This window comes from Eptesicus fuscus, chromosome 1 (assembly GCF_027574615.1).
Source record: "Eptesicus fuscus isolate TK198812 chromosome 1, DD_ASM_mEF_20220401, whole genome shotgun sequence".
Taxonomy (NCBI): Eukaryota; Metazoa; Chordata; class Mammalia; order Chiroptera; family Vespertilionidae; genus Eptesicus; species Eptesicus fuscus.
The window spans coordinates 2,449,254-2,474,694 of record NC_072473.1 but is presented as its reverse complement, the minus strand read 5'-3'; the positions used below and the strand labels follow the sequence as shown (position 1 = coordinate 2,474,694).

General features: G+C 56.5%; 1 protein-coding gene across 4 annotated transcripts in view; it reads right to left on the bottom strand.

Moving 5' to 3' along the window:
* Positions 1–1,583: 1,583 nt before the first annotated feature.
* The window catches only part of SHROOM2 (shroom family member 2), a 104,704-nt gene continuing 80,846 nt past the window's right edge, over positions 1,584–25,441 (bottom strand). For 2 of the 4 annotated variants that reach the window (XM_054720287.1, XM_054720288.1), the window contains 5 exons: positions 12,985–13,650; positions 9,191–9,703; positions 7,085–7,256; positions 4,836–5,108; positions 1,584–3,445 (listed from right to left, as the gene is read on the bottom strand). In XM_054720287.1, the coding sequence (XP_054576262.1) occupies positions 3,179–3,445; positions 4,836–5,108; positions 7,085–7,256; positions 9,191–9,703; positions 12,985–13,650 (1,891 nt within the window). In that variant the 3' untranslated portion in view covers positions 1,584–3,178. Of the gene's footprint in view, positions 3,446–4,835; positions 5,109–7,084; positions 7,257–9,190; positions 9,704–12,984; positions 13,651–21,121; positions 21,132–25,441 lie in introns of those variants that run through there. The other 2 variants (XM_054720290.1, XM_054720291.1) reach the window with 2 other exon arrangements.

Genomic DNA, 25,441 nt, shown 5'->3' with positions numbered 1-25,441 from the left:
CACACCTCATGGTAGCCCCTTGGCCACCGGCCTTGCTGTTCCTCCCACTGCAGAGCAGCACACCCCACGCCCTTGGACCTCGGGCTGGGCCGTGGGGCGAGCTTCAGCTGTGGAAGCTTAGCAGGTGTGACAGGACCAGAGGCGTCAACAGCACCTCTGTCGCTGGTCTTGCGCTGCACACCTGCCATTGACACGCCCCGGCAACTGCTGGTCCCAGGAGGAGTACGAGGGGCACATGGAGCAGAGCCTGCTGATGGTCAAGTTCACGAGCTCAAGAAATACTTCTCACTGGACCCGCCGAGACCTTACACCTGTTCGCTATGCAATGACCGTGGCCACAGGTAACCTGTATAAACCACATGCCCAATTTTTCCCGACTGCTCATTGACGGGCCGTATCCGACTGGCACGAATAGTTATGCATTAACCAATCCCCACAATTCATCGATGGTTTAGGGAGCTTACATAGGGTGAAGACGTTCTGAGTCTTTACAAATACTGTAACAGCCCTAACCAGTGTGTCTCAGTGGTGACAGCATCGGCCTGAGCACCGAAGGGTCGGGAGTTCGATTCCCAGTCCAGGGCACATACCTGGGTTGCAGGCTCAATTCCCGGTCCCCGTTAGTCGGTGCATGTACGGGAGGCAACCAATCGATGCGTCTCTCTCACATCCATGTTTCTCTCTCTCCCTCCCTCCCTCCCACTTGCTCCACAAATCCATGGAAACCATAGCCCTGGGCGAGGATTCACAAAGAATGCAAACCAAAGCTGTGATAAAAGAGGTAAATCAAAGACAGGCTCCACGCACTCAAAGACACTATTTATTTCATCGAAGTCAGGCAGGATGATCTGTTGAGAGGTAAGTGGTCAGCATCGAGCATGAATCCGTACACATTTCCACAGTGAGCTGCAGGCGATGGCCTGGCTGAAGTCTCGCGATTCAGGGCATTCCACGGCGAGCTTCACAGAGCGTCCGCAACAGCCACCCGCGCAGGGGGCAGACGGTAGCACCAGACTGTTGGATCTGCAATGATGTCGCTATATACAAAGTATGGACACGGACTCCCGGGTCTTTGGGTGCCGCCAAGCGGACACTGAAGAGGCAGACGGGGCCTGGACAGGACGGTGTGGGCACAGGGGCTTCGCTAAAAGGGGGATCGCACTACATATCCCCACGGAGAAGGAAGTCCGCACAGACATCAAAGGCCGGCACAGACACACACACTTCCTAGGTTCACATTTACGTACAGAGACAGCATCAAAACGGCCACAACACTGCATCGGAGGGGGAAGAATCACAGGTAAAAGCTTCGTCTAAATTACAAAGCAAACCAACACACGGAATGGGTGTGGTCCCCCCGAGGGAGGGCCACGGGGGTCCGCGAGCAGCCAGCTGGGCCTTCTCCGACGTGGCCGCTTCTCACCGCCAGAGGCAGGATTCCCACGTCACAGCTGAACTGACAGCAGTGGACACGCCTGGAAAGGCATTTGTCTACTTGGCGTGGTTCCGTTGCCAAAAAGAGCGGTGACAGCCTGAGCACCTGAAGCTGGCCCGTGCGGACCCTTCAGCGTGGCAAGCGACATCCAGACCGCGGCCCGGGAGCCTGGCTCGCGGCTCCTGGCTCAGGAAGCGTGGACCATGGTCCTAAGACACTGGCGTGTGTGGTTGGGGTAGGTGGCAGTCGCTGCTGACAGAGAGGTCTCCCCACCTGCTGGAAAACTTCTTTTATAGGGAAGAAGGGGAAACGGGCCTCAAAGAACCGCTCCATCAAACGAATGTCCACGTTACCCCGACATGAACTCATTCAAGGGGTTCTCCCACCATTGACCACGCATTGCATCAGAGGAGCATCGGAGGAGAGAGATACCGGCTCCACAGTGATTCAGGTAAAAATAAGTTACCATCCAGCCATTGGCGGCTGACCATCTTTCTCCTACACTCCCTTGCCACGCACATGTCCTCTTTGGTGAAATCTTTTGCCCACGTCTCAGCTGGGCTGTTGGTTTTCTTGCGGTTGAGTTGTATGGAGTTATTTATATATTCTGGAGAGGATTCCTTTGTCACATGTGTGATCTGCAAATCACTTCTCCCAGCCTGACTTGTCAACTGCAAACTGACACCATGACAGGGTGTGTTTGTGAAGTGAACAGACTCTCCAGAATCTTGCAATGTCAACCGATAAAAAGGGGCCGGAATCGGTCAACTCTGGGGCAAAGTTGTAGAGGGACCCCCGGGAGTCCGGAGGCGGGCTCTAAGGAAACCGAATGGGCCTTCGGGGCATGCTGACAGGTTGAAAGAGGCAAAAGGAGAAAAGCAGCTAATTCCCATGAATGACCATATGCACACGACACAAATGCTCTGGGGACAAAGGAATTTAAGAACGATCCACTGGTCTCGGGAAACACCTAGCAAGCACAGGACTACCGCACACACTTGTTACCAGGCATTTCACGTTGCGGGAACACGCCTGACCCCGCGCCGCCAGGTGAGACGGACTGAAGCCGTCCGCTTGGTGCGTGGGTTTGAAAGCATGCACACGACTCGAGTGGCGCTTTTAGAATGAGCGACCCAACACAAAGGCTATGCATTTCACAGTTGGTTTCTAACCACTTGGAAACTATGTTAATAAATTATCACTATCATCATCATCATCATCATCATCACAGGTGTGTGCCGGGTCAGAGAGCACATTATATGAAAGACAGTGAGCGCTAACAGCACTGGACGGACACGGATAAAACGTGGCAGGCCACACCCCTCGTGGATCACCAGAGAAGCCGTGCGCCAGGTGTCCCCTCTGAGCACCCTGGGGACTCGCTGAGCGCTGCCCAAATGGCTGGTTTGGCAGCGGGAGACGCAGGAAGCCAGCGCGATCGCTGCCGGGGGCCCTTGCGCGCAGTACGGGCCAGAGCCTGCGGTCTCCGTGGCAGAAGCTCGCCGGCCACCAGGGCCCGTGCCACATGGGGCTCCTTGTAAAGGACAACACCCCAGGGGAGCCACTCTGCTCAGCATCCAAGGGGAAACTACACACCCAATGCATCACCCCAGACAAACACGAGTTATCGCTTTTCTAACAGCCACGTCGCTACGAGAGGGTCCTCACTACGGGGCACCCAGCCAGGCTGGGGGCCGCTGCCCGGGGCGGGGCGCAGGCCCGGCTCCGCCCCACGAGGCCGGCTCATTTGCTCCTCTCGGGCTGCAGGCTGTCCACCAGGCACTTGAGCTGCTCCTCGCCCAGGTGGATCTTGTCCTCCAGCTCCCGCTGCTCGATGATGAGGGCCGACTTCATCTTGACGAAGTACTCGTAGTCGGCCAGGCTCTCGTCGCTCAGGTAGCTGGCCAGGATGTCGAACACCACGCGCTCCCGGCGGTCCAGGTTCTCCTTGAGCTCCTTGGCGTCCTCGTGCTGCTGAATGAGGACCCGCTGCTTCTCGAGCAGCGATTGCTGTGGAGAGAGAGGGGGTGGGGGAGAGAGAGAGAGGCGGGGGGGAGAGAGAGAGAGGGAGAGAGATGCCAGTGAGGACCAGGGTGGAAGCGGTGCAGCCCTGATAGGACAGCACTGAGTCCTGAGTGTGGGCGCAAGCACTCGTGGCCGTGGCACACCCCCCCCCCCCCCGTCGGTGCGAAGGCATGTCCCACCTCCAGTGCCACGTATGGGCCTGGACTGCCTAACGGAGGCGGCCAAGGTGACCCCAGCGTGACCAAGGGACTGAAAGCAACAGAGTTCTGGGATGCTCAAAAGGTGCCAAGGCCCAGCCAGTGTGGCTCAGTGGTTGAGCGTTGACCCCATGAACCAGGAGGTCACGGTTCGATTCCCGGTCAGGGCACAGGCCCAGGTGGCGGGCTCCATCCCCAGTGGGGGGCGTGCAGGGTGAGGCTGCACTTTGCAAAAAACGCCGCCACACAGAAGAGCTCAGAGCCCAGGAGCCGAGCTTCAACGCGGCCGCAAACAGCCTGCTCCCCGCTGGGCCACCGTGGCCAGGCGCTTGCGGAACAAACACACTCGGGTGGAAAGAGGCGAGGCACAGCCAGCGGGTTCCAAACCGAAAGGGAAGCGGATCGTACCCGATTCTATCAATTTGGTTCGGGCTCAAAGCTGCTGAGATTGGGGGCGGGACCCCCGTCTCTGTTCGCGCGTTCATTTTCTACCTGGAAGCATGAAGTCGCCTCCTACAACCTGGCGCCACGCCTTTCACCGCATCAGCATGTCTGCCTCTGAAAGCCTGGGCTTCCCCATGCCTGACACGAGGGCCTCACCCCCCACCGGCTACGCCCAGACCTGGCCACTGAGCAGCGCCGGATGAGGGGAGGGGAGCCCTGGCCAGTTTGGCTCAGTGGACAGAGCGTCGGCCTGCGGACTCAAGGGTCCGGGTTCAATTCCAGTCAAGGGCACGTACCCCGGTTGCAGGCTCCTCCCCGGCCTGGGCCCTGGTCGGGGCTCGTGCAGGAGGCAACCAATCGATGTGTTTCTCTCACATCGATGTTTCTCTCTGTCTTTCCCTCTCTCTTCCACTCTCCCTAAAAATCAATGGAAAATATCCTTGGGTGAGGGTTTTTAAGAAATAAATATTTAAAAAAAAAAAAGAATGAGGAGGGGGAGCTGCCTCAGCCACGCACAGCCGAGGGGTAACGGCCCACCCGCTCCGCACCTCCACGCCATCCCTCCGTTACACAAGGAGAGCGCCCTCCGCACTCAATAGCATCCTGCATCACGTTGTGGACAGGCGCTGTGTGCGCCTTCGAGGCATTCACTCAGCTCCCCCAGGAGAACCTCCCCGAGGGTCCGCCTCCAGCCCCCCGCCCCCAGATTTCCAGGTCGCACGCGTCCTACATACCCGATCGCCAGGAGAGGCGCTGTCGTCCAAGTTGTTGAGGGCGTTTTCCACGCGGGCCAGGCGCCCCGACAGGGACAGCAGGAGGTTCACCACCTTGTCCAGGTCCCCGATGAACATGCGGAACTTGTCGAACTCGTTCGGCTTGCACACGTCCTTGACGATGGCCTCCACCTCATCTCCGAGGGCGCTGTTGGCCTGGATGTCCTCCAGCAGGCTCTCCCGCGCGCCCCGCAGCACCTGCAGCTTGCGGCCGATGCTGTCGATGAGCTCCTGCTGCGGGGCACAGGGCAGCGTGCACACGGGGTCAGGAGTGCGCAACCTGGGCCGCCCGCCGCACGGAAGGCAGTCCCACCAGGCGCAAGTTCATTTTGCATCATCAAATCAGAGAGCAGCCCTGGCCGGTGTGCTCAATGGCTAGGGTGTTGGCCTACGCATCACGGATTCGATTCCCTGTCAAGGGCACATACCTGGGTTGCAGGTTCATTCTCTAGACCCGGTTGGGGCGAGTACAGGAGGCAACCAATTAATATGTCTCTCTCACATCGGTGTCTCTCTCACCCCCCTCTCTTTCCCCCTCCCTTCCACTCTCTCTAAAAGTCAATGAAAAAAATAAAAATCAATGGGAAAATATCCTCGGATGAGGATTAACAAAATCATCATCATCATCATCATCATCTTATATAATAAAAGGGTAATATGCAAATCAACCAAATGACAGAAGACTGATTGCTATGACACACACTGACCACCAGGGGGCAGACGCTCAACACAGGAGCTGCCCCCTGGTGGTCAGTGCACTCCCACAGAGCTCATGGCTGGCGAGCACAGTGGCAGTGGTGGGAGCCTCTCCAGCCTCTACCGCAGAGCTAAGGATGTCCGACTGCTGGCTTAGGCCCGCTCCCTGCCCCCGAGGGCTCCCAGACTGCGAGAGGGGGCAGACCGGGCTGAGGGACACCCCCCCCCGGCCCCCCCGCCCCAGTGCATGAATCTCATGGACCAGGCCTCTAGTAAGAACCAAAGAGTTGCCGAAACCGGTTTGGCTCAGTGGATAGAGCGCCGGCCTGCGGACTCAAGGGTCCCGGGTTCGATTCCGGTCAAGGGCATGTACCTTGGTTGCGGGCACATCCCCAGTAGGGGGTGTGCAGGAGGCAGCTGATCGATGTTTCTCTCTCATCGATGTTTCTAACTCTCTATCCCTCTCTCTTCCTCTCTGTAAAAAATAAATAAAATATATTTAAAAAAAAAAAAAAGAACCAAAGAGTTGGCACACTTGTTCTGCAAAGGGCCAGATGGCAAATGTTTCTGACTTCACTGGCCACGCGGCCACTGTTTCCAGGACGCAGCCCTGCTGCTGTCATGCGAGAGCCACCCGCCCACACGCACAGGAAGGGATGCGGTTGTTTCAATGCCACTTTCTTGCCACGCAGGCGGCAGGCCGGGCCGGGCCGTGCGTGTGCGCTGGCCTCGTGTAGCACGTGTCTCTGTCTGTGTGCTGGCTGCCGCCCCACCTGGCCTCTGAGAACATGAGCTTCCAGAGAAGGTGCTCTATTCGCTGCTGTCCATGGCCATATCCCCAGGTGCCGGGCGAGGGAGTCTTGGAGTTGATCCAACGATGCTGTTTGCTTACGCAAGCACGTTCCAACCCACTGCTGGAGTTGGGACCATCTCTGCTTACAGACATGTGAACTTGATATTTCAAGAGGACACGGGGTTCTCTGAAGGGCACACAATGATTTCCCTGGGTTTTCACCAGGATAAAAGGGACGTATCAGTTGAACTTAAATGACCCCGGCTGGTGTGGCTCAGTGGTTGAGCATGGACCCATGAACCAAGAGGTCACAGATTCGATTCCTGGTCAGGGCAAATGCCCAGGTTGCGGGCTCGATCCCCAGTAGGGGTTGTGCAGGAGGCAGCTAATTGATGTTTCTCTCTCTCTATCCCTCTCCTTTCCTCTCTCTCTAAAATCAATAAAAACATATTAAAAAGGAAAAGAAAGAGAATGGTGCCCATTAGCTTATGTGACACTGGATCTCATTACAAAAAGGTGGCAAAGATCCTGCTGGAAACGCGCCATCTTAGAACGGGGCACCTAACCCCAGGGCTTAACATGACTGCCCCCAACGCCACTGCCCTGCACAGAAGCAAGCACAAACGCCCCGACACGTGGTGCGGGGCCCCTGAGGGGTGCGGCCGGGTGCGCCCCCGCCTGCCTCTGCGCGTACCGCCATGGGGAACCCAGGCTGTCCTACCTTCTTCACAGACAGGTCGTGGTCCAGGTCACTCCCCGAGTCCTCCTCGGGCTCCTGCTGCTCCTGCAGGTCCTTCATCTTAATCAGCAGCTCCGCCTTGGGGGCCGACGTGCTGTAGTATGCGGAATTGGTGGCCAGGGACACGGCTGCCGGCACGCTCGGCTCCTCTCGCCTGTAAAAACGCCAGAACCTCAATTATCTGCGATCATGGGCACCAACCCACGGTCACCCGGCAACCGGGGCTGCGACCAATGATGGCGCCCTCGGAAGGACACTAGCCAGGGAGACGGCAGCAAAAGGAGGACAAGGTAGGTGACAAGGTCAGGACTTGCCAGATGGATATTCATCAAGGCTAAGGGGCAGGGTTTCTAAAAGCGGGGGGAACTGCAGTAAGTAAGGATGTCTGAAAGTCTCCGCCCGGGCTCTAGCCAGTGTGGCCCAGTGGATAGAGGGTCCTGGGACCAAAGGGTCCTGGGTTTAATTCTGGTCAAGGTCACGTACTTGGTTGAAGGCTCCTCCCCGGCCCAGGCCCTGGTCAGGGCGTGTGCAGGAGGCAACCCATCAACGTGTCTCTCTCACATCGATGTTTCTCTCTGTCTTTCCCTCTCTCTTCCACTCTCTCTAAAAATCCATGGAAAAATATCCTCGGGTGAGGATTTTTACAAAATAATAATAAAAGTCTCTGCCCGGGACAGAAGAGTGCAGACGGACAGTTTCCTCTGGCAGTGTCGGAGGTGTATGAGGACAGCTGTCTAGGAGAGAGGCACCCTCACCCTGGTCGGATGCTCATTGGTTAGAGCATCGTCCCCAAACGCCAAGAGTGCGGGTTCCATCCCCAGTCAGGACACGTATAAGAGTCCACTAATTAATGTACACTGAGTGGCCAGATTATGATGATCTCTGAACGCATAATAATCTGTCCACTCAGTGTGTGTGTGTGTGTGTGTGTGTGTGTGTGTGTATATTAGAGGCCTGGTGCATGAATTCGTGCATGGGTGGAGTCCGGCCAGCCTGGCCAGGGGGAGGGGACATGGGCGGTTGGCCAGCCAGCCTGCTGGTCGAACTCCTGGTCAAGGGGACCATTTGCATATTAGCCTTTTATTATATAGAATATACACTGAGTGACCAGATTATTATGCGTTCAGAGATCATAATCATCTGGCCACTCAGTGTATAAATAAGCAGAACACCAAATACATGTCCCGCTCTCCCCCTTCCTCTCTCTCTCTAAAGTGAATGAATAAATCATGTGATGCCCTCCCCTGGCGCTGCAGCCTACTGTTGCAACAGGATGATTGTGGAGCCTGGCTGGTGTGGCTCAGTGGTTGAGCGCCAACCCATGCATCCAAAGGTCCCTGGTTCGATTCCCGGGCAGGGCACACCCCTGGGTTTCAGGCTCCATCCCCAGTGTGGAGCGTGCAGGAGGCAGCCGATTGATGCCTCTCTCATCACTGATATTTCTCTCTCTCTCCCCCTCTCCCTACCTCTCTGAAATCAATAAAAATATGTTCCGAAAGCAAACAAACAAAAAACTGTGTGCGGCCCTAGTCAGTTTGGCTCAGTGGTTGGAGAGTCGGCCCTCGGACTGAAGAGTTCCCGGTTCAATTCCGGTCAAGGGCACATGCTTCAGTTGCAGGTTCAATCCCAGGCCCCAGCTGGGGTGCGAGCGGGAGGCAACCAATTGATGTGTCTCACATCAATGTTTCTGTTTCTTTCTCTCTCTCTCTCCCTCCTTCCCTCTCTCTCTAAAGAATCAAGATAGATACAGAGGCAGTAAAGCATCAAACAGTCTATCAAATTACAGCAGGAAGGTTCGGGAGAGGTGGGGGAGATAAGAGATCAACCAAAGGACTTGTATGCATGCATATAAACATAACCAATGGACGCAAAACTCTGGGGGGTGAGGGCATGTATGGGAGTGGGGTGGGGGGGCAATGGTAAGATATGTACACATATAATACCTTAATAAAAAAATTGGAAAAGAAATTGGGGAAAAAATCAATGGGAGAAAACGATCCTCAGGAGAGGATACATTTCTATACATACACAGACGCCCCTGGCCCTCCGCAGCCCACGAGACCCCGCAGACGCACAGCGGGCACTCACTTGTCCTCCGCGGCCCTGGGAGAGGGGACCTTGGGCAGCAGCTTCCGGCGCTGCTGCGCTTCCTCCAGGAGCTGCTGGTCCTTGGGGAAGATGCCCTCCATCAGGTCCATGGTGGTCCTGACCTTCACGCTGGGGTCCAGGATGTCCGCCAGGGACTTGTCCTTGCACACGATCTCCCGCGCCAGCTCCTCCGACTTCAGGTCCTCTGCCGTCCTCTCCCTGGCCTTCCCGTAGCTGAGCGCAGGCGGGGAGGCCCGGCCGTCGGAGAGGGCGGGGGGCTGGGCCCGGGGCTGGGGCTCGGCGCCCGGGCGGCTGTACAGGCAGAAGCGGGAGTAGGACTGCTCCGACGTGCTCAGCGTCTTGATCTGGTCTCTCTCCAGCCCGCTGGGCAGCGCGGGCGGCTCGGAGGCGCGGGCCAGGCCCTGGCGGCTCTCCCTCTCGGGCTGGCTCTCCGAGTGCACGATCTTGATGGGCACCATCTTCACCGTGGTGTTGTCGATCACCCGCTCGATTCTGCAAACAGAAGAGCCGGGCGCTGAAAGGCCAGGCGCGCCGGGCCAGCTGGTGCCACTCGGGCCTGCATGCCGCCACCCAGCACTTGAAGCCACCCTCCGCGCGGCTGGCATACCAGGGAGCCGGGGGCCTGGCACCCAACGGGCGCACGGCTCCCCTGTTATCTGGACTGAGTCACTAAGCACACACTTCCCTTTCTGTTTTTGTTGTTTTTCTTTAATCCTCCCCCGAGGCTATTTTTCCCCTGATTCTTAGGGAGAGTGCAAGAGAGAGGGAGAGACAGAGAGACATCGATGTGAGAGAGACACATCATTGGTTGCTTCCTGCAGGAGCTCCGACCAGGGCCTGGGACAGGGAGGAGCCTGCAACCCAGGGATGTGCCCTTGACCGGAATCGAACCCGGGACCCTTCAGTCCGCAGGCGAACACTCTACCCACTGAGCCAAACTGGCTAGGGCCCCACTTTTCCTTTTCTAGAAAGGTTTTTTAGAACCCCTACAGGAAAGAGACAGAAAATGGAAAGGAACAGCCTGGTCAACAGAACGGGGCTGCGTCCAGGACACCCCGAACGCCGGCTGGTGCCCTGGGCTGCACCCCACAGGACCACGCCCCGGGGGACCCTGCCACCAGGACAAACGTGTTCTCACAGGACCTATCGGAGACAGAGCCGCCTACTGGCGCCCAGGAAGGAAGGAAAAATCAAGCCCAAGCCCCAATCGCTGGCTCTCCTTCAACTAACTCGGTGGCTTAACGTCAGATCTGCCACGTGAGCCCAACAGAGCTGACGCTGTGGCACGCGGGGTGCTGCGAGCCCCACTTCACCCGCTGCCTCACCCTGTCCCTGGGGCTGGGAGCACAGGAGGGACCTCCCCCCGCTCCTGAGGGTGCGGTGTGCAGGCTCAGGCCCTCAAAGGCACGCCGACAGGAGGGGCCGAAGGCTCGGTCAGGGCGCTTGACCGGCCAGCCCCTGCCTGCCCACCTTTGCCAGCGCCTCCACCTGCGTGCCGGGAATCCTGACAGCAGCAGGGAATGGAACCAGGTTTCCTTCTGCTTTCACACAAGGCGTGTGCCCACTTACCTTCTCACATAAAAAGACCTACCAGTCCTGGCCAGTGTGCTCACTGGTTAGCGCACCGGCCCCTGCACCAAGGGTTTCGTGTTCGACTCCCGGTCAAGGGCACGTACCTGGTGAATTCCCAGCCAGGTCACGACACACGCTCCCAGGAGACAACCAATCCATGTGTCGCTTTCATATTGATGTTCCTCTCTCTCCCTTTCTCCTCCTCCCTCCCTCCCCTTCACGCTCTCTAAAAATCAATGGAAAAAATATTAACAAAAAATAAAACAAAACAAAAAGATCTAGACAAAAAGGAGTATGGACATAATGGATATTATGAAACCCACCAATTTCAACCAAAGGTCTCATGTCAGGGTTACACTGGGTTATGATCACAATCAGAAAGTGCTTAGAAATAAGCCCCGCCCTTGTCCCTAGATGCCTGCGGGTATCACACATATAAGGTTTGGGGCTTGGATGAAGGGGACTAAGGGTGGTCTACTCCCTCCTTCACAGCAGCTCCCCAACAAGTTAGAAATCCAGGGACCGCAGGGGCTCTGGGCCCCTCCGTGCTTTTTCCAGACCAAGGGCAAGTCCAACTTCTGGGGCGAAGCAAGGCACCGGTCATCCACCGCGCGGGGAGGGTGCACTGGGCAGGGAGGGCGCAATGGGCAGGGAGGGTGCGCATTGGGCAGGGAGGGCAGACACTGGGCAGGGAGAGCAGGCACTGGGCAGGGAGGGCGCGCACTGGGCAGGGAGGGCAGGCACTGGGCAGGGAGGGCGCACTGGGCAGAGAGGGCGCACTGGGCAGGGAGGGCAGACACTGGGCAGGGAGGGCACACTGGGCAGGGAGGGCGCACTGGGCAGGGAGGGCAGACACTGGGCAGGGAGGGCAGACACTGGGCAGGGAGGGCACACTGGGCAGGGAGGGCGCACTGGGCAGGGAGGGCAGGCACTGGGCAGGGAGGGCAGACACTGGGCAGGGAGGGCACACTGGGCAGGGAGGGCGCACTGGGCAGGGAGAGCACACTGGGCAGGGAGGGCACACTGGGCAGGGAGGGCAGGCACTGGGCAGGGAGGGCACACTGGGCAGGGAGGGCAGGCACTGGGCAGGGAGGGCACACTGGGCAGGGAGGGCGCACTGGGCAGGGAGGGCAGACACTGGGCAGGGAGGGCATGCACTGGGCAGGGAGGCACGCACTGGGCATGGAGGGCGCACTGGGCAGGGAGGGCACACTGGGCAGGGAGGGCGCACTGGGCAGGGAGGGCAGGCACTGGGCAGGGAGGGCACACTGGGCAGGGAGGACGCACTGGGAAGGGAGGGCACACTGGGCAGGGAGGACGCACTGGGCAGGGAGAGCACACTGGGCAGGGAGGGCAGGCACTGGGCAGGGAGGGCACACTGGGCAGGGAGGGCGCACTGGGAAGGGAGGGCGCACTGGGCAGGGAGGGCGCACTGGGCAGGGAGGGCGCACTGGGCAGGGAGAGCAGGCACTGGGCAGGGAGGGCACACTGGGCAGGGAGGACGCACTGGGCAGGGAGGGCAGACACTGGGCAGGGAGGGCACACTGGGCAGGGAGGGCGCACTGGGCAGGGAGGGCAGACACTGGGCAGGGAGGGCACACTGGGCAGGGAGGGCGCACTGGGCAGGGAGGGCACACTGGGCATGGAGGGCGCACTGGGCAGGGAGGGCACACTGGGCAGGGAGGGCGCACTGGGCAGGGAGGGCGCACTGGGCAGGGAGGGCACACTGGGCAGGGAGGACGCACTGGGAAGGGAGGGCGCACTGGGCAGGGAGGGCAGGCACTGGGCAGGGAGGGCAGACACTGGGCAGGGAGGGCAGACACTGGGCAGGGAGGGCACACTGGGCAGGGAGGGCGCGCACTGAGCAGGGAGGGCGCACTGGGCAGGGAGGGCAGGCACTGGGCAGGGAGGGCACACTGGGCAGGGAGGGCGCACTGGGCAGGGAGAGCAGGCACTGGGCAGGGAGGGCGCACACTGGGCAGGGAGGGCAGGCACTGGGCAGGGAGGGCAGACACTGGGCAGGGAGGGCAGGCACTGGGCAGGGAGGGCAGACACTGGGCAGGGAGGGCACACTGGGCAGGGAGGGCAGGCACTGGGCAGGGAGGGCACACTGGGCAGGGAGGGCGCACGGAAAACCTCCCGCGGGCGGAAGGGAGCCGTGAAAGGGGAGGGAGGCAGAGGCCACCTTCCCAGGGCCCTACCTTGCTGAGCTGTCGTCCTGGATGAGCAGCGGGGGCTTGTCCGTCAGCTTCTGGGGGGCGAACTGAGGAGAAGGGGAGCGCGAGGTCTCCATGGCGGACGTCTGCAGGGGCCGGAACTTGGAAGGCAGCGGTGCTTCTCGCTTCGGACAGGCTGGGCGCTCGTCTACATGCTGCCTGGCCCGCTCCCCGGGGGCCCGGGGGCCGTCGGTGGGCTGGGCGCCGCTCGGCTTCTCCGCCCAGGCGCAGGGAGACGGCGGGGGCAGGGGCCTGCCGGGCACAGCCAGGTGACTGCCCGCAGGGGTGCCCGCGGGGGTGGCACTGGCCGGTCCCCTGAAAGGCCTGGGCTCCCGCTTGGGCGGCGGCGGCCTCTGCGGGGCAGGTCTCTTGGCGAGCGGCGCGGCGCTCACAGGCCGGGGGTCCTGCCCCCCGGAGTGCGGGGCCGAGAGGCCGCCCTGCGCCTGGGACCCTGGGCCCGGCGGGGGCAGGGGGGCGGCGGCGAGGTCCTCGGAGTATCTGTAATCCCGGGGTAGGGTCCCCGCCCTGCCGCGGCCCTCCTGGGGCACCTCTGGCGCTTCCGGGGCGCGGGGTGGCTCAGACACCGGGGCGGGGTGCCGCAGGCCCCGCTGTGCTCCCGGACCGGCTCCCGGACACTGGGCATCTGCTGGTCTAGAGGAGGAACGAGGAACAGTGAGCAACCACCCTCGCTGGATAGGGCGTGGGCCTGCAGACTGAGGGGTCCCGGGCTCCATCCCCAGTGGGGGGCGTGCAGGAGGCAGCCGACCAATGATTCTCTCTCATCACTGATGTTTCTATCTCTCTCTCCCCCTCTCCCTTCCTCTCTGAAATCAATAAAAAATATATTTTAAAAATAAATAAAATTTAAAAAGAAAGAAAATGCCATACCATTTATAACTTATAATTAAAAAATAATAAAAATGAGCAACCAATTTCAATGAACACCTTCTTCCCAAACAGGACTAGACCCAGATGTTGCTAATCTCCTCGAACCGCTGTAAGGAATGAAACCCATAGGCATTTTCCCACGCCTGTGCCCAGCGCGATTCCTAATGCCAGGTCTTGAGCCGAAGCACACACTGGGCATGTCCCACACAGGGCGGGAGGTATTGAAAACACACGAGCACACCTGAGATACAGACCCACATGCGTGTCCACACCAGCTGCATTTGGGAGCAAAAATCAAATTTTACACAAACGCTTTAGAAAACAACGCTTGTGAGAATTGTCATCCACAGCTCTATTCACAAAGACTTGTTTCATTCTGCCACAATATTTTTCTGTGGCTTATTTCATCCAGGAAATCGCCACATACAAAGAGATAGAGCTTTCTAAGACGGGTGGCAAATGAACTGATTAACAAAGCCTTTAAAATCAGTAGCGTGGTGTTAAAAACAAAAAGAAAGACTTGCTTTTGGAAACTGCAACCATTTGCTGATCTTTTCAAATTCTTACCCATTTCCATGTACTTAGAGGTATATACATACACACATAAACAGGCCTACAAAACCATGCATACATGCTTCACACACATGTTCATTTGTGCTGTAGGCAAAGCTCATGACATAACTATTACATTTGCAACAAACCAGCCGGCCACGCCTTTGCCGACACGCTGCCTATAAGTGAGCCCCGGGCTGACTCCCAGGACGGCCAGAGCTTTCTGTTGAAGAGACCAGCTCTGCGCGGTTGAAGGAGACCCTGACCAGGGCAGAAACACGGGAACCAGCAAGCGGAGGGAAACATGCAACCTATTAACCAGCAAGCAGATAGGACACCTTTCCCTGGGAACCAGCGCCCCTTGTGGCTGAGGGATGAACTGCACCCCAGGACATGCTACTGGGCCTGGGAATTAGTTGTTCCAACCCTGTCTTGGGTACGAAGGGGCAAGTGTCCTGTCCATGTCCCTCTCGTGTCCTCAGGAGAAAGGTCCCTCAGGTTCAGTGGATGCTTCAGAGCAGAACCCACATCGCACACCTAATTCCTTGCCTCCGCCAGCCGGGGCTGCGGTCCCCACCCTGCACTACGGCAAGTCCCAGGGCAACCCTGCTCGCAGCCAGAAACTGCAACTCCTCGCATCTGGCAGAGGACAGGGTCCCACTGGGACCTGAGAGAGGACAGGTTCGTCCTCTGCTCCCAGGCTGCGGGCACCGCCTCTGCTTAGAAGCTGAGAAAACAGCGGAGTGTCAGAGCTTAGACAGTATCAACCCGGTGTGGGGACGCAGATTTTTAAAAAAATATATTTTATTGATTTTTTTACAGAGAGAAAGAGAGGGATAGAGAGTTAGAAACATCGATGAGAGAGAAACATCGATCAGCTGCCTCCGGCACACCCCCCACTGGGGATGTGCCCGCAACCAAGGTACATGCCCTTGACCAGAATCGAGTCCGGGATCCTTCCGTCCGCAGGCCGACGCTCTAGCCACTGAGCCACACCGGTTTCGGCGAGTCAGATTTTTTTTTAAAAAAATGGGTATTAGGTACACACCAAGACAAACTGGAAGTTATCAAAATAACCTGAACATGGCAACGAGTGTCTCAGAAAACAACGCACAGCCAGGCAGCTGTGTGGACAAGATTCAGAATGGCAGTGATACTGTCCACGTGACGCCGTCTGACAGGGGCAGCTCTGGCTCTGACAGCCAGCGGGCAGGGAAGGCCCTGCGACCCCCACGTCCCCCTTCACTTAAGGCATTGTGCCTGCTCGGACAGCGGGGCGCTGGGTGACAGGGAAACGTGTCCTAACTCATGACGAATCGCAAATGCCTGCCCAGCCTCTCATGTCCAAGCCGCGAGGGACCCTGGGAGGTTTTCTTCTCCTCCTGCTAAAACTCTTCCACTCTAGCATCCACTGACCCCCATGGAAGCGCCGGCACCTGCCATTTAATCAGTACCCAGCACCTCCGAGAGATGGGAGGAGGAAAGGAGCTGCCATTCACTGCTCAGGTCCCAGCGCCTTGGCTGTGTAGGCCCACATGGGATGCGATTATTCAAAAGGAGTTCTGTCTGCAGAGCGCCTTGCACAGGACGTGCTGTGAGAGCCTGTGGGAGCCCCGCCCCTGGGAAGCCCCGCCCCTGGGAAGCCCCGCCCCTGGGAAGCCCCGCCCCTGGGAAGCACTAGTAACTGATGACTCAGCCCAGTGCGGGCTCCGCCCTCTTCCTGATGGGGCCTCGCTGGCCCCCAGGGCGGTGCTGCTGCTGCAGCCACTCCTCCTGCTGGGGGAGCGGTGACGCCTCCCGCCCAGCACTCCCCTTAGGAACATCCACAGGAGCGCAGCACCTCCTGGGCCAGCTTTGTCCCCCGCCCTCCTATTTCCCCCAAAACCTGCAACGCAAAGCCATAAACCCTGGCATTGGTTTTTATTGCCCTAGTTCAGTGGTCGGCAAACTCATTAGTCATCAGAGCCAAATGTCAACAGTACAACGATTGACATTTCTTTGGAGAGCCACATTTTTTAAACTTAAACTTCTTCTAACGCCACTTCTTCAACATAGACTCGCCCAGGCCGTGGGATTTTGTGGAAGAGCCACACTCAAGGGGCCAAAGAGCTGCATGTGGCTCGCGAGCCGCAGTTTGCCGACCACGGCCCTAGTTGAGAAGAATGCAAGAAATCGAGAGAAGATATTTGTGGATGACCTGCTGCTCTCCCATATGCCAGCAGTACTGGAATAAATGTTGACATATGATTCAAAAAAAAAAAAGAATGCAGGAAATCGAGGTCACAAAACAAAAATGGGAATTTGGGGTTCTTCTGGGATCATATTCCAAGCTGTGTTTCTAATAGCTTCCAAATGGCTACTGTGTAGGTAAAGTGTGTGTTTATGTATGTCTGTTTGTGTCATGTATATCACATGTGTGTTTATTTTGCATGTGTATGGATCTGTGTCTCTGTACATGCACCCCTATGTTCACTGCAGTTATTTACTATAGCCAAGATATGGAAGCAGCCCAAGTGCCCATCAGTAGATGAGTGGATAAAAAAGCTGTGGTTCACCCCAATAAATAATATTTTTTTTTTTTAAAAAGCTGTGATATATTTACACAATGAAATACTATTCAGCCGTAAAAAGAAAGGAAGGAAATTTTACCTTTTGGGGCAGCGTGGATGGACCTAGAGGGTATTGTGCTAAGTGAGATAAGCCAGTCTGAGAAAGATGAGTACCATATGATGTCACTTATGTGTAGAATCTAATGAACAAAATAAACTAACACACAAAATAAAAACAGATTCATAGATACAGAGAACAGACTGACAGCTGTCAGAGGAGAGGGGTGTTGGGGGTCAGGGCGAAAATGGTGAAGGGATTAAGAAAAAAACCCACACACCTCACAGACACAGACAACAGCATGGTGAGGACCAGAGGGAGAGGGGGTGGGGAGGTAGAAGAGGGTAAAGGGGGGATAAATGGTGATGGACAGAGACTTGACTTTGGGTGGTGAACACACAATAGAGCGTGCAGATGATGGTTATAGAATTGTGCCCCTGAAACCTATGTCATTTCATTAACCAATGTCACCCCAATACATTCCATTAAAAAGCTAATATCGTTCCAAGGATAAAATCACTGGCGATGGCGAGACTGAGAGCTAGCAAAAGCAGACAGATAAGAGGACTCCTGCACTGCGCACAGAAGCTACCCCTGCGCGCGCTCCTGGGTGCACCCCGCACGGAGGCCGGCCACACAAAGGGAGTGGGAAAGGAGCTGCGCCCAGCGTCCCGGGAATGGCATTCAGGTTGAGCTGGTTGTTCGTTCTCACGGGGAACATGCTAATGACACGTTACCAAAGAGCGGCCTGCCTGGGCAGCTCGGGGAGGGGGAGGGCAGCAGGCTCTATGCAAGGCTTTCGAAGACCTGCACCCCCAGGGACCTGCACCCCAGAGACCTGCACCCCGGAGACCTGCACCCCCAGAGACCTGCACCCCGAGACCTGCACCCCAGAGGCTTGAACCCCGGAGACCTGCACCCCCAGAGACCTGCACCCCGAGACCTGCACCCCAGAGACCTGCACCCCGGAGACCTGCACCCCCAGAGACCTGCACCCTGAGACCTGCACCCCAGAGGCTTGAACCCCAGAGACCTGCACCCCCAGAGACCTGCACCCCAGAGGCTTGAACCCCGGAGACCTGCACCCCCAGGGACCTGCACCCCGGAGACCTGCACCTCAGAGACCAGCACCCCGGAGACCTGCACCCCAGAGGCTTGAACCCCAGAGACCTGCACCCCCAGAGACCTGCACCCCGAGACCTGCACCCCAGAGACCTGCACCCCAGAGGCTTGAACCCCGGAGACCTGCACCCCCAGGGACCTGCACCCCGGAGACCTGCACCCCAGAGGCTTGAACCCCAGAGACCTGCACCCCCAGAGACCTGTACTCAGAAACCGCCAACCCCGGAACCTGTAGCCTAAGACCTGCACCCCCAGACACCTGCACCCCCAGAGATCTACACCCTGGAGACCAGCACTCCAGAGACCAGCACCTTCTGCTGAGCCAACATCATAGTCACGTACATGCACTTATGTTCTAGAAGGAATGTGCACCCCTCAAATTCATATGTTAAATCCTACCTGCCCCTGCCCCCCAATGTGATCAGGAGTGAGGTCTTTGGCAGGTGGTTGGGTCACGAGGGTGGAGCCCTCATGAATGGGATTAGGGCTCTTATAAAAGAGACCCCACAGCCCTGACCAGCTTTCTCAATGCTTAGAGCGCCGGCCCCTGGAGAGAAGGGTCTCGGGTTCAATTCCCTGTCAAGGACACGTACCTGGGTTGCAAGCTCAATCCCCGGCCCCAGTTGGGGCACCTGCGGGAGGCAGCCAATCGATGTGTCTTTCTCAAGTCGATGTTTCTCTCTCCCCCTCCTCCCTCCCTTCCATTCTGTCTAAAAATCAATGGAAAAAACATCCTCCAGTAAGGATTTTTTAAAAATAGACCCCACAGAGTTTGCTCCCCCTCTCTCTGTTCCCCACCATGTGAGGACATGGCAACAAGTTGGCCCTCCGCTATCCAGGAAACGGTCCTTGACCTTGGACTTCCACTCTCCCCAAGTGGGAGATCCATGTCTGTTGTTGGAGCGCCTACCTATGCCATTAGCTATATAGTGTGCTCCCTAATAGCAGAGGATTCGCGCCTGCGAGGGAGCTTATCTGTGCCTGTTTAACTTTGCAGGGTCCATGGTACCCCACAACACAAACAGGTCCGTATCCAGTGAGATAATAAGCGGACGCCACCCGAGACTGGCCGCCGAGAATGCCGTTCCTCTGACGCCGTGCTAATTGAAACGCAGGGCCTGCAAACAAACAAACGCCCTTCGAAAGTCCGAGTGCTGGACCTGCAGGTCTGGCGGGGACCCGCCCAACAGCCCATCTCTACTCCCACGTCCCTTCCTCCCGTTCAGCATCACGCCGTCATGACTGCGGAACCAGGCCCGACCACAGATTCAATTAGCTTTATCGGTCCATTAAGGGCCATTGGAAGTAACTCAATTTTTCCATAAGACAATGACCACCTAACAATATTCATCCGTTTGCCCCACCGGTTGTAGCTCTAGTTGAGCATCGACCTATGAACCCAGAGATTGGGATCCCCAGCCCCAGTTGGGGCGTGTGTTGGAGGCAACCGATTAATGTGTCTCTCTCATAACGATGCTGCTCTGTGTCTCTCCCTCTCCTCTGTCTAAAAATCAGTGGGAAAATACCCTGAGGGGAGGGTTAACAACAACGAAAATGACTTTAAAACTATATATATTTTATTGATTGTTTACAGAGAGGAAGGGAGAGGGATAGAGAGTTAGAAACATCGATGAGAGACAAACATCCATCAGCTGCCTCCTGCACACCCCCTCCTGGGGATGTGCCCGCAACCAAGGTACATGCCGCTGACTGGAATCGAACCTGGGACCCTTCCGTCTGCAGGCCGACGCTCTATCCACTGAGCCAAACCGGTTAGGGCCGAAAAGGACTTTTGAAGTCGATTCACTTCAACCTTCCACAGTGGAGTCTCCTTGGATGGGGAGGTCAATTTGTTTCTTTTTCTTTTTAATTGTTGACACTATTGCAAATGTCCCCCATTTCTACTCCCTGTGCCCATGGGCTACGCATATATGTTCTTTAGCTAATCCCTTCCCCTTCTTTATCCAGCCGCCCCCCCCCCCCCCCCCCACCATGCCCCAACATCTGTCCTTCTGCTCCATGCAGCCAGGCCTCTGCTTGTATTTGTTCATTAGATTCCACATATGCGATGCTCGTCTTTCTCTGACTGGCTTATTTCACTGAGCATAATACTGTAGTCAAACCTCATTTCTCGCCCTAGCTGGTCTGGCTCAGTGGGTAGAGCGTTGACCTGCAGACTGAAGGGTCCCAGGTTCGATTCCGGTCAAGGGGCATGTACCTTGGTTGCGGGCACATCCCCAGTAGGAGGTGTGCAGGAGGCGGCTGATCGATGTTTCTCTCTCATCGATGTTTCTAACTCTCTTTCCCTCTCCCTTCCTCTCTGTAAAAAAATCAATAAAATATTTTTTTTAAAAAAACACCTCGTTTCTCGAACATCTCCCATCTCGAACAATTCGGTTCACAGGAAAAAATGACTGGGTTGTGGACCAAAACTTCCGTTTTACAACCCTCTCATGGTGATACCTCAGCATGACACAAAGCATCGCTCAGGCAACAAACAGAGGAGAGAATGCTTTTGTTGCTGGCAAAATGGATGATTAGCACAATTTTAAAAACATAAAGAGGCCATCAAGAGCGTTAATGTTGCTAAGAGTGAAAGTGCTCACAAAACAGCAATCACAGGCAATGGAAGAGGTAGAAACACTGTTGTTGACTGGGATAAATGAAAAGCAGTAGCAGGTGACAGCATTTTGGAGGCAGTGATATGTGAAAAATTCCTATAAGGCCAGAAAGGCGGGGGGGGGGGGGGGTTCGATAAATGTAAGTATCTACACTAATAAAAGAGAAATATGCAAATTGACCATACCTCCATGATGCCCATCAGCCAATCAGGCGTGAGTATGCAAATTAACCCAACAAAGATGGTGGGTTAATTTGCATATGCAGGCACGAAGTGGCTGGGCAGGGCAGGTCACCTGCTATGAGGGGAAGGATAGGGGGAGGAGGGAGTTACAGGAGTGGCACTGCGGCCAGCAGCGAGGACTTGCAGGCTCCCGGGCGGCTGGGAGTGAGGACTTGCAGGATCCTGGGTGGCCGGGAGTGATGACTTGCAGGCTCTTAGGTGGCCGGCAGCAAAGCCAGGGGAAGGAAGACCTATTCTTGCATGAATCTTCGTGCAACCGGCCTCTAGTTTATTTATAATTAGACAGTACATTAGACATGTACTGTATCTAAGAAAGGTTAAAACAGGGAATCATGTGGGGGTCTGGAACAGATTCATTCAATTTACATTATTTCTAAGCGGGGGAGGGATGATTTGGTTTTCGAACAAATCGCTTCTTGAACAGCCTTTTGGAATGAATTAAGTTTGAGAAACAAGGTTTCACTGTATTGCCCAGGTCCCTTCATGCCCTCTCAAAGGGTAAGATTGCCTTCTTTTTCACAGCCACATAGTATTCCATTGTGTAAGGTAGTGAGGTCAGTTTTTAATATCTTCTTTCTACTTTCCAGAACTTCCACTTATTGTAATACAAATGTCTTAATTAGTAAAACAGATTTTTAAAAATATGTTTTCACTGATTTTTAGAGAGAGACGAAGGGAGAGGGAGAGAGAGAGAGAAACATCAATGAGAGAGAAACGTCCATCAGCTGCCTCCTGCGCGATCCCTGCTGGGGATCGAGCCACAACCCAGCCATGTGCAATGGCCAGGAATCGAACTGGTGACCTCTTGGTCCATGGGTTGATGCTCAACTGCTGAGCCACACCAGCCGGGCAACACAGATTTTTTTTTTAAAAAAGGAAATGTTGCCCTAGCTGGTGTGGCTCAGTGGATAGAGCATCGGCCTGCGGACTGAAGGGCCCGGGTTCTATTCCAGTCAAGGGCACATGCCCTGTTTGCGGGCTCGACCCCCAGTGTGGGGCATGCAGGAGGCAGCCGATCAATGTCTCTCGCTCATCATGGATGTTTCTCTCTCTATCTCCCTCTCCCTTCCTCTCTGAAATCAATAAAAATATATTTTTAAAAAATATTAGAATAGCACATCATCTCCATAAATTAGGCAAAAAATCATTGGCCTCAGGTGTCTTCACTTTGATCACAATTGCATGTGACCCCAAGTTCTGAAAATCACACATCTTGTCTGATTACTGCTATCAGCCGAACCATACTTGGAAATGGTTTATTCACCCAGCAGGCTTCAGATATGTATTGTACATGAAAACGTACTTTATATACTTTCTACTACATAAAATGTCTATGACACACGTCTCTGTGTGATGTGCATGTGTACACAATTGCGCATGCATACACATGCATGCATGTGTGTGTAGAGATGTTAAATATCTTAGGAGAATTTCTAGTTATTCCATCTTTAATGGCCTCCAAGCCTGGTGAAGGGCCCACTGGCTAGATTTTTACAAACGAAATCATTAGGGAAGAAGTGTCGTGTAAGTGATGCCCAAGGGAACGCACTGTATGAGCCGCCAGCCCGGGGCTCCTGTCAGCCCAGGGTGGCTGTCAAGGGCACGGCCGCTGCCTCCCCACACGCTGCAGGCAGAAAGGCATTTGCTGGCAGGAGCTCGTGTTATTTGTAAACAGATCTCGGAGACATTATGTGTGTCTCGCATACATTTATGTCTTTGTTCACCTGGCTGTTGACAGCAAATAAATCCAACAGCACAGCCCATGGGCCTGATGTGTGATTGCTAAGGGGAATTTGAGTCCTGGGAATCAAAAAGTATTACCTCTGGCCCGGCTGGTGTGGCTCAGTGGTTGAGCGTTGACCTATGAACCAGGAGATCAGGGTTCCATTCCCGGTCAAGGGCACATGCTGGGTTGCGGGCTCCATCCCCAGTGTGGGGCGTGCAGGAGGCAGCCGATCCATGATTCTCTCTCATCACGGATGTTTCTGTCTCTCTCTCTCCCTCTCCCTTCCTCTCTGACATCAATCAAAATGTATTTAAAAAATAGGAACCCGCAGCCCCCGGGGTTCCCTCTCACGCGTTCTTCTTTTATGTCTTTGTTCACCTGCCTTAATGCACAGAAGAGGCAGAGAGGCAAGCAAATGCATTCTAAAGGCCACATTCCATACGGGCTTCTCCCAAATTCAGAGCTGGGCCCCGGGAGCAGGTGGGCCGTGCCGCGCAGGCGCAGTTAGCGCATTGGCCAGGGCCCTCCGTCACTCCGGCTGGGCAGCAGGGGCCTACGCAGCGCACGTGGTTGACACCAACACGTCTGCGCATCGCTCTCTTTAAACACCGCTGCTGCCTGTGTGTTGTTCATGCATAGCCCTGCAGATGTTGTCTCTTAAGGTGTCTGTGTGTGTGAGAGAGGGAGGGGGGGTAGAGAGAGGTAGGAGAGAAAGTGTATAAATGGGAGATACCTATTAAACTATCAACAATAAAATATATTTTTTAAAAAGAGAGAAAGTGTAAAATGTTTCCACTGTGCATGACCAAAGTGTAGAGCTGGCCCTCTCCCTACCATCCATGGAACACTGCTCTCCAACATAAACGTACAGAAATTCGCCCTGACCGGTGTGGCTCAGTGGATAGAGCGTCGGCCTGCGGACTGAAGGGTCCCGGGTTCGATTCCGGTCAAGGGCATGTACCTTGGTTGCGGGCACATCCCCAGGAGGGGGTGTGCGGGAGGCAGCTGATGGATGTTTCTCTCTCATCGATGTTTCTAACTCTCTATCCCTCTCCCTTCCTCTCTGTAAAAAAAATCAATTAAAAAAGATATTTAAAAAAAAAAAGAAATTAGAACATGCCCTCAAAGATCCCGCTTGGCAAAGAAAAGAAATGTGCCGAGCTTTCAGGAAATCTGTACCCAATCGTCTATGATTTTGTGTGTCAGGCGGAAACCTTACTTCTCAGCCGCTCACCCCGTCCCTCTGCCCAGTGTGTGAGGCTGCAGGCTGCTCAGCTCCAGATGCTGCGGCCCGTCTTCAAGCTCCTTCTCCCCCCGCCCCCCCTTCCCCTGCACGGTCAGTGCGCGTGCACCCCACAGCCCTGTACCGCGCAGGCCGGCGCATGCAGCCGCAGTGTGCCCGCGCGTGTGCACGCAGGTCTCCGCCGCAATTTCCCGACACATAGCACCCTCCCCGCGCGCACACACAAAAGCAGCTGGGAGCAGCGCAAAAACATTCCATCCTTCAGAAACAGGGCCAAAATTGGTAACGATCTGTTTCCTTTATCAGGCTACAGAAGGCGACGCACACACACACACACACACACGCACACGCACGCACGCAACCACCCACAAGTCAGTAAAGCCCGCAAAGAAACGCACGCCCCAAAGTGTCACCCTCACCCCAAGGAGAGCAAGCCCGCGGGCTGGAGAATGCTCGGACCCCGGAGTCCATGTCCCACGCACATTCCCCCCGCAGTGAGCAGGGCGCGTGAGTGTGCCCACAGAGCGCTGTTTTCATGACTAAACCTGCACACCTGATTTCATCACCCTTTTTTTTTCCCCGTTTGGATGCGGCTGACTCACCATTCCCTTTCGGTGTCCACAGCCAGTGCCTCGGTCATCCCCACGCTTATTTCTCACGGCTACGGGGAGGGGGGAGGCAAAAGGCGGGGAAGAGCGGGTCCTCGCCCCACTGGCGCCCGAGCGGCTCCCGGGCGACCCTCCGCAGGGAAGGCGGGTCCGCAGAGCCCGCATTAGCAAGGATCACACCCCGCAGAGCAGAGCGCGGGGAGGACCGCCCGCCCGCCCGCCGCAAAGCTGCCAAAGCCGCCGGGTCTCCAGGCGCAGGCGGCACCGGCGCGCGCCCGCACACACGCGTGCCGAGCGCGCGCCCCGGAACCTGCAGCCGTCGTGCGGGATTTTACATCCTCGGGCGGAACAATGAGCAAGGAGAATGTGTGCAGATCTCCCGCACTGCCCCGCGGGCGACAAGCCGCTCCTCCAGCCCGAGAACAAAAGAGGCGCGGGGAGCCCCCCCCCCACCGCCCCCCCCCGCAGCCCCGCGCCCCGCACAGGCGGCGGGGGACGCCGAAGGACACGCGACTCGGACTCTTACCCGGGCCTCCGCCTGCTGCACCCGGCGCCGAGCTGCCTTCGGGGACCCGGTCCCCGGCCCCCGGCCCCCCGCAGCCCCCGGCCGCGCCGCCTGCAGCCCGGAGTCTGGAAGCCACGCTCCCCACGGCGGCCTGCCTGCGCCTGCTGCCTCCCTCGTGACGGACAAGTCCACGCAGGCTCGGCGCCCCGCACCCCCGTGACTCAGGCGCCCTTCACTTCAGTGACTCCACTGGCAACTCCGGACCCCGGGGGCGTTCCCAAGGCCCCTACGCTTCAACCCCAAAGCCTGGGTGGCACCTTTTGATCAT